This window comes from Primulina tabacum, chromosome 17, assembly GCF_025594145.1.
Source record: "Primulina tabacum isolate GXHZ01 chromosome 17, ASM2559414v2, whole genome shotgun sequence".
Classification (NCBI taxonomy): domain Eukaryota; kingdom Viridiplantae; phylum Streptophyta; class Magnoliopsida; order Lamiales; family Gesneriaceae; genus Primulina; species Primulina tabacum.
In genome coordinates this window covers 25,632,840-25,642,380 of record NC_134566.1, presented here as the reverse complement: position 1 = coordinate 25,642,380, position 9,541 = coordinate 25,632,840, and the positions used below count along the sequence as shown (strand labels likewise).

At 33.5% G+C, this 9,541-nt stretch overlaps 1 protein-coding gene and 1 long non-coding RNA gene across 3 annotated transcripts; one reads left to right on the top strand and one right to left on the bottom strand.

The window, feature by feature from the left end:
* Nucleotides 1-1,401: 1,401 nt before the first annotated feature.
* On the bottom strand, nucleotides 1,402-5,393 carry LOC142531677 (DNA repair protein RAD51 homolog 3-like). The gene is given in 10 exon segments (XM_075637899.1): nucleotides 1,402-1,723; nucleotides 2,029-2,095; nucleotides 2,206-2,337; nucleotides 2,432-2,658; nucleotides 2,761-2,831; nucleotides 2,918-2,951; nucleotides 3,084-3,206; nucleotides 4,021-4,125; nucleotides 5,091-5,127; nucleotides 5,129-5,393. Coding segments are annotated over 10 exon segments (1,053 nt in total). The 5' UTR covers nucleotides 5,207-5,393; the 3' UTR covers nucleotides 1,402-1,544.
* A 420-nt stretch (nucleotides 5,394-5,813) lies between these two features.
* Nucleotides 5,814-8,487, top strand: LOC142531398 (uncharacterized). 2 transcript variants are annotated; one of them, XR_012816276.1, is made up of 4 exons: nucleotides 7,352-7,476; nucleotides 7,563-7,650; nucleotides 7,754-8,197; nucleotides 8,289-8,487. It is a non-coding gene; the product is annotated as an uncharacterized LOC142531398 (long non-coding RNA). The 2 variants fall into 2 exon arrangements; XR_012816277.1 differs by lacking the exons at nucleotides 7,352-7,476; nucleotides 7,563-7,650 and adding an exon at nucleotides 5,814-5,887 and having other exon boundaries at nucleotides 7,968-8,197.
* The last annotated feature ends 1,054 nt before the right edge of the window (nucleotides 8,488-9,541 follow it).

The following is a 9,541-nucleotide window of genomic DNA, read 5'->3' as shown; positions in this document are numbered from 1 at the left end:
AATATTGCATGTGTTGCTCAAATGAAAGAAGGATACATAAAAAGCGACAGAACTAAACATATTCCTCCTAAGTTCTTTGCATTCACCAAGGAGCTTGAGAAGAATAAATGTATTGATATTCGTCACATTCAATCAAGTGAAAACTCATCAGATCTCTTCACAAAGGCATTTCCTACGACAATATTCAGAAAGCACATATATAATATTGGGATGCGCAATCTACGAAATTTGTGAAGAATTGTTCATGTCAACATGAGGGGGAGTTTACGTGACTGCACTCTTTTTCCCTTACTATGGTTTTTATCCCAATGGGTTTTTCCTAGTAAGGTTTTTAACGAGGCAGTATAAAAACACGTAATGAATACAATCATTATGATCATCATCACACGGGGGAGTGTTGAAAAATAATATTTAAAATGTGTGTATTGAATATTTGAATGTTGAATATTTGAATGTTGAAAATAAGAGTTGTAAATATTGAAAATTAGTGTGTGATGATGTAGATAATGATGTATTTTATTTTTGGATTATTTGTAAAGATTTTCTATAAATAGATCTCTTTCATTTGTGAAGAAAATTATAATTGAGTTGAGAGAGAAAAATTTTATAAAGTGTGTAGTTTAGTAAATTTTGAGAGTTTGAGATTTTTACTTTTTACCATAAATTTTTACTTTTTCATAACAATTTTAATCATTATTGACATGCAATAATTTTAATTTTATATGTTTCATTAGATCTTGTAACTATGTTTTTAAATCAATTTTAATGATTATTTCTATAATAATGTAGTTATATTATCAATATTATTGTTAAATTTTTTTATGTACGTGGTTTAAAATATTTCTCGAGATATCCATGTTTGTTTGACAATGTAATTATAATTTTAGCAATGATATTAATCATATAATTATATTATTTTGACAAAAAAGACTAAAAGTGATTAAAAAAAACTTATTTACATGATTATAATTTACTTAACATAACATACACGAGATTTAAAGTACCATACATGACTAAAATTGTCACATATCAATACATTCAGAACTAAAATTGACATTTATCCTTCAAACAATTTGGAGATGACAATGTAATCAGATATAAAAAAAAGGAAAAAAAGAAAAAAAATGTTTTTCAGTGTATAAATATATATGAATTTCATATATTTCCCATCAATCTCGATCGAGAATAAAAGAACTTGTAATACCGAGAAATGAATGCGTTTACAGATAACATAGCCAATGTAGCTTTTGATAAACGATGGTTCCATTTGTTAACAGTGGACATGTTGAAGGTCAAATTACGAGGTTTATGTAATTTGATAGAATCGGGTGTTAATGTAATTGTTTTCTCTGCTATATTTTGGTTTTGTGCCAGATTTTACTCTCCAAACTTTCCAATGAAGAGGAAGGAAAGTTTTAATAAAGCATACATTAGGCGACTTTGATAGTTTTTTTACATTTTGTTCTGTTCAAGCAGGCAGAACATCAATTCAGCCAGAGAAGGAACCATGGATTTCTGCTGTTTATGACAAACCAAGTGAAAGACTACATTAACTTAACTCGTTTATACTTCGAAGATGTTGAATTTCGGATACCTTTTCGTGTCACTGCATATGGAGCCGATGCTGATCGCATATAAGGTGATTTGTCAATATATGCATATCTTTCATCACCATTCCAGTACAAGATGATCCGATTTGTAGACGCATGCGACCAACTATCACCTGTCCAGGCAAAGTTTTTTAATCCATTGGGGGTGAACAGAGTTATATTTGGAATCAAAGCGTGGTTTAAAAATAAAAGGTGGCAAAGTTTGTATTTTCATGTATATTATGGCATCAACTGCACTGAGTTGGAGCTGGGACGCACCCCTGCTGGGTTCATTCAAGAAGATATGTGTCCAAATTTGAAAACACAGATGGGGTTAAATTCTACACTGTTTGTGTGCAATTGTGGGAGGCAAATCAAAGATATGAAAAATCATTGTTAAAGGCAAATGAAAATTATTCATAGATGATGGGATACTTACCAAGAGCAAGAGTCAACCGAAATGAACCTTCTGAGTATTTCGTGGCGACCTGATTCAACAGAACTACCTGCATCATGGTTCAGGTAGTCATAATTTGTAGAGTATAACCGTCTCTGTGCTGTATCAATAAGAAGGGATTCTTTTGTCTAGGTGATGACAAATAGTCAGATGTCTTACTGCCAAACTGAATTTCTTGGCAAGTTTCATGAGTTTAAAGGCCAGTCCACCAAGAAGCCGAGTGCGCAGAGCCATGTCCTCAAAATCTTGGCGGAAGTGAAAAGTGATGCTATCAACGATGACAACCTTAATCTGTGACAACAGCGGGACAACGAAACATTAGAAACAAGACACCTCAAATGGTAAACGTTGCGGTCAGAACCACCAGTAATTTTATTATACCTACATCTTTATGCTCAGAAATGAACTTCTCTAAATAATTTACAACCGCAATTTGCTCGGTGTAACTGCACACACGGAAAAGAAATATATTGTCAAGAAAATCCTTTGGCTCTTTATTTACTTGACATGCATGGAAATCCTTTGTTTGGAGGCTGTTATATTCTTTAATGTCCTCTGCACATGCCTCCGCAATTTGTAGAGCACGCTCCACCATAAAACTGCCTTCGGTGTCTGACCATCACAAAATACAATCTATTAACTTAACATTAGAAGAGAATGGCTACAACAGATTCATACTAGTTACCAATAAAGTATTCATCACAAAAAACTTGCCAATATAAATTGCCTTCCCTTCAAGCCCACCACAATCAGATGGAATTTGGACATTTACAGCTAGCTGAATCCTACATTTTCCACTTTGAAAAATGAAGTAAATATGAAGCTTTTGTGCAGAAAATAATCAGGGGGTGGGGAAGGAGACACTGCTTACCCAAGTTGTGTTTTACCAATGCCTGGAACTCCACCTAGTAGGATAAGAATATAATTTATGTTGGCATAGACAGGAATACAGAAGAATAAAACTTCTTGGCAAAAATTTCAAAATAAACTTCAGTATATCACATCATAAGACAACATAATTTTTTTTAGAGATTTACCAATCTCAGTAACTTCTTTACAACTAATTCCTCCTCCTAGAATGTCATCCAAGTTCGAGCAAGATGTGGTGATACGTATAGAAGATCCTTCCTCATTAAGCATATCCCAGGCTCTCTGTGCTCCTGAACAATGAAATTTTGCTGAGCTATCGATTGCTAACTTCTACAACGAGGAATGACTGATGCTGTGAGATGGTATCACAAAGATACGAAAGAAAAAGGAGTATCTGATTTGACCATCATCACGTTGTTTTGAAATTTTATTGCAACAAGTTACACTGTTCTATAGAGATTCTACTATCGAGCATAGATGCTCTTCTGACTGGTTCCCCGAAATAAACTGGTGATCAGAGCTAGATAATCAATGAATGATGAGTTCACTAGTGTCCTTCCTGATGTAATAGAACTGAAATTTTAAGCATTTAATCCTATATTTTAAGCATTTAATCCTGTAACATCTAGATATCTCATACTTCTTAACTAGCCAAAGAATCATTCATGGTAAAACAGAAAGAACAAAAGGGTTGCAATTCTCTTTATATCCCCTTTTTCTATGAATTGATTTAGCACAAATTTGTCAGACTTTATAGCATTTTAGGTTGAAAATCAACAGTGATGTGACATTCCTTCAGAGATATGCACTCGGTCTCTCGATGGTAAAAGCAAGCGACGATCATATTTACTGCAGTAATATTAATCTCTTAAAAAATCAAAATAAGCAAGAACCTGAAACTCAATAGCGCTGCTCGACTAGTAATTTTTTTATTATAAATTACCTAAAGAAGAATCACCCAAAAATATTGAATAAGTCACACCATAAGATTCAGAAGCTTCTGAAAATGACAATCTTAAGGAATTTATAGAAGGATTCTCTTCGAACAATCACTCCATCATAATTTATTGTCTAGAAGAACATAGTATCATAGCAAATACTTACCATTTACAATTAACCGGCTTCTTCCTTGGTCAATTTTGTCCACCCCACTCCTCCGGGATGCAACTCTTAGAATCTCGAGTGCCTCATTTTCAGAAATCTTCAGATCTGGTTAACACATCACACACAAAAATTTAATACATTGCTCGAAAGGCCATGGAATGACCACTGATGAGTAAGCGTTGCCATCACAAATTACATAATAAAAAATTGCCATTATTTCCTCTAGACCAAATTATCTCTCTGATAAAAAAACTAAATTCATTAATAAATAAACAGAAATGTACAGTTGGAGGATAACTATCTCTCTATCGAAATTATAAGTACACAACTTAATAAGAATATTAGTCATGCCACAAAAAAGTTACATCATTGTGTATGCAGATCAATAAAGAATTCCAACCAATTAATAATGAGCTAAATGGGGATTCTTTGAGTTCTTTATCCAGTTGTGCCCAAATCACGACCCAATATTTGATGATATCCCATAAGTTGGGACATACCTTCTTCTAGTCCTTCATAGATCTATTTGTTCCTTTTTCTCCAAAGCTCCTCGCAATAAATTGCCATTATCACCAACTTCCATAACTTTTGTAATGTTTTTAACTCTTTCAAACGTATAGTCGGCTTCCCACAAGTTTGTAACTCTTTTCGAGCACACCCGATGAAAATCAAATTCTTCCCGTATCTTATACTTGAAAGATGCTATGAATTAGCAAGACACAAAGATGTAGTCTCTAAATTCACCGTGTTTTTTTTCCTGAATTATTGGGTCCCAAATTGCAAGATTATTGTTTTTAAGTACTTGAGCACAAACTTAAAATAACTCCATGTTTTGTTTGATAGAGGAGCCAGCCGTTTCTTTAAACCGTGAGAATCTTCGAAACCTACCCACCACTGAACTACAGTATTTGGCGTAATAACAAGCTGCCAGACGACAATAACTTGAAAAACAAAAACAAAACAATGTTCTCCCAAGATGGCCAATATAATCAAGAAATCTAAAGATTCATATGCACATTATGCACGAGAATTCGCATCACACAAGCACGAACACTCACTCACTCACACACCTTGAGCTAGATGAGACGGAGAAACAGAGAAAAGGGAATGAAATAGACGTGTATCCCGCTGAAATGAGCTTCCCTCTCTGCGATGCCGAAATGGGTAGGCTCGATACTTCTTCCATCTGGGTCGTACGGATGTGGGGTAGTGATCTTCGGTGGAGATTTTATCCTCTACTGTGCCAGCAAATGAATTTCATCCCACAAACAAGTAGAAATCCATTTTCAATAAATATCTTGGCATGAAAATAAACAAAGAAATTTCAGAAAAAAAGATTTATTTCTTTGTTTTTTGTGGTAAATTTTTTGGGTGAGTTCCTCACAGTGGCTGGATTCCGATGGGAAAAAAAAAACCTAAAAAGTTATCTAAAAAATTAACGTTTTAATAGTGTTTAATCACATTTTGTTGTGCTTCACTTTAAGTTGACGTTTCTCGGGTTTTATTAAAAAATAATATTAATTTAAAAAGTATATATTAAAATATAACAAAATTTGGGAAGTTGTAAAAATATTACAATCCGGAAATCAGATTTCCGGATTCAACTAATTTTCTTTTTAAAAATTTTTTTTTACCACTCACGGATTCAATGAATCCGTGACTACCCGTGAGCTCCTCCCTTCTTTAAATCAGTGATCACCTCCTTCGTTCATTCACCGTGAGCTATCTTCTTCTTTTTCCTTAATTTGCTTTCGATCACCGAGCACCTCTTTCGAGCATCGAGCACGTTTCTTTCCAGCACCGGTCTTCAGAAGTTTCCATTTATTCATTAGCGCAAGTCTTCGGCATTTTTTCAGAATATTAAGAGGTAACGATATTATTTTTGTTTATTATATTTATTATTATTCGTTAATTATAGTTGTTTTAAGTAATAACAATAGTTATAATATTATTGTATTATTGGAATTATAATACTATAATTTAGAATTGTTGAATTAGCGAGCACTTTATGAACACATCATAATAGTTTTAAGTAATAATAATAAATATATTTAATTAAATTACAAATATTATAATATTAATTGTATTATTGAAATTAGGTGTAATATAAAATAATTGTTACTAATACATGACTATTACTATTGTAAACATTTTATAACTATTACTATAATAATGAAACTGTAATATTTATAATAATAATTGTATTATTAGGAATAATTATAATATTAATTGTATAATAATAACTATTACTAATGTATACGTTTTATAACTATTATTATACTTAATAAAACTATTACTAATATATTTATTATAATTACTTGTTATGTTTTATGAAGTATTATTGATTTTTTTAAAAAAATTATTTAATTTACAGTAATTAGTTTTATTATCCAATTTTTCATCAACATATACGTTTTCTTTTTTCGAGCTGAAAATTGCAAATAAATTTCGTTTACTATAAAATATATATTTAAATTTTGTTGATATAAAATATAATATTTGTTAACTAATGATTTTTTGTTTGCAAGATGGCTGAAAATACGGAGAATGTGTTGTATTTGCGGGGTAGACACATATCAACTAATATCAACGCTGAAAACGATGGATGCAATAATTCCGCCACGCCGGTCTGACAAATGTCTTTGGAGATTGCTTAATGCCGGGATTCACACGCATGGGCTTCTATGGTGTCATTCAGTGTGGTCATATTAAATATTATGATAATCATTTGCTTACAGCCATTGTTGTGAAGATGACGTCGTGAGACACACATATTTCACCTTATCGTGGGCGAGGCAACAATCACCTTGCAGGACGTTGCCTTTATTTGGGGGTTGAATATTGATGGCATTCCCATCACTGGTGTAGATACCGCGTACAACAAACATACCTTACAACAGCGTTGCGCTACTTGGTTGGGTTTTACGCCTACATCTTCTCAGATTAAAGGTGCACGTCTTTATCTGACCGCTTTGCTAGACCATTGCATAAATAATATGATTAATGATCAAAGCACTGAAGAGGACGTGAGACAATATTCCCGTTGTGTTACATTAATGATCATTGGTGGATGTATGTTTCGGACTCGGAAGGTGCTGCTGTGAAACTTATGTATTTGCAGTTTCTTGAGGACATAGAATTAGTGAATACATTTAGCTGGGGTTCTGCTGTGTTGGCATATCTTTATAGAGAGTTGTGCGACACATCAATGTGATTAAAGGTCGATTTTTGTGGCCCTGTTCAGATATTGCAGATATTTTTACACTTCTACGGTCATTATATTTGTTGTACTTAATTTTTCTTATGATTTGACTATTTATGTTGTATGTTATTGCAGATTTGGGTGTGATCTAGAATTACTTTTCTTTGCCCTGATAGAGCGCAACAGATATCTATTTCAGAAGAGCAGGCTGCGGATGTGATTCAGGGTCTACCATTCCCACCATACGGCGCACGGTACTAATAAGAAATAATTAACATTTATTATTATTATTTTGTTATTTAATTTTAATGAAACTATTGTGTACTTTTATAAATTGCAGATGGAGACGCGGATTCTCTTGTACACACACGGCCCATCATTCGGTCTGTATAATGAGAGATATGCTTGACATGATGGTAGAAGGGCAGGTAGATATATAAATTAGTTGTTTAGAGTTTGAAATTTTTTACAAATTCAGTCTGAATTATATATTATCGACTTGATAATCTTTTTTCATTTTATTTGCTTCAGTTTCTATAGACAGTTTATGATATGGAGTCCCCGGAGGTTGGCGGAATTCTGGATGGAAATAGAATTCATCTATGTCAGTCGGCATGCGCGTTGATCAATTTTCATATAGTTGAGATGCATAGAACAGAGCGGTGTCTCCGACAGTTTAGAATGCGTCAGGGTATTCCGCCACCTGCTACTAACTTCGACAATCTCCATAAATTGACGCGACAAGGTCGGAACAACTTTGATTGGGCGATATATCACAAAGATTTTGTAGAAATGTGGAATGACAGATATAATTTTGTGATTGGTGGGGATTATGTCATACCCGGTACACCCGCCATCACAGTGGACTATGTTGGTTGGTATCATCGCATTTCACAAATAGTACTCTCGCCGCCAGTGGTACCTTCAAACATCATGGGCTACCATCCTGTTGATGCAAACTACCGACATTTTATCGTAAGACATGTTCAATTTATCTACATATGTACGTAAATATAATTTATTGTATTAAATATATGTTACATAACATATGCAACTTTTCTCACAGACACGCCCAGCTCATGTGCAATATCCACCGATGTGGAGAGGAAGTGAGTTTGAACCCGGACCATCATCTTCAAATATGGCATACTCTACTCCGCCAGTGGTTTCAAACTTTCCATCGTATGACGTGGTTACTACACTCCATTTGCTGGTAGTTTTACACAATTTTTACAAAGTGACTTTCGACCGAGTATGAATGAGAGTCGGCCTACATTTATCACGTCGCCCATACCATTTGAACAATATTCTGATACAGAAGGGTATGAGGTTGGTGGGAACATTGCCGATACCAGTACATCTGCAGCCCAAACAAGTACGCATGGAGATGATGAACAGATGTTAGGTCGTGGACGTAGAGTAATCAGAAGACCACCGTGTGGCACTGAGGGACATCGTTACCATCGACATTAACTATTTATTTAGATATGCACAATTACATACATCGTATTGTTGTATGTTTTTCAAATTTTTTATTTTAATTACAAGTTGTTGCTGCAACATATTTTTTCAACATTCGTATACAATTTCTGTATTATTGACTTTTTAAAATTGTGGAATGTATTGATTGTGATTTATTATTCTTTTACGAATAAATTTACGGATAAAGTTATAGTAATTAAAAAATATAAGTATAATTGCTAAATCAAGTCAAATAAGTCAACAAACTAGATATTAGCAAATCTTCATAACAATACAACACTGAATTGTCATAACAATACAATACTAAATTGTAAAATCTACGTCACAACATAATTATTTGGCACCATAACTCGATCTCCTCACCTGCACCTACCTGCAATGAACAAGAATTATTAATAAATACAAAATTTTAATACACAATTTTGTAATTACATTCATAACATCCCATGTTATGGTTTAAAAATAAGGTACAATACGTTATTGTAGATTTTTTTACCTCTCACGTTGTCTCTCCCTCGATGATGGCTGATCAATCTCGTTTCTTATGCGTGTCGTGCGATCTCTACCAGTCTGCCTCCTTTGTCGACAAACACTATTGTGTCGTAATTGGAATGTAGGTTCATCCCAATATCCAACCCTACCATCTTCAAAAATGACGTAGCCACCTACGTAAAATAAGGCCCTCACAGTATCATGTCTTCACCAAAAACTATGACATAATGTAAACAATCATAACAAATTTAATTATGAATTTCTTACACATATATTAAAACCATGACATAATGTATACAATCGTAATAAAAGTTCAAGAATCACTTATAAGTTTTTTTCATTATT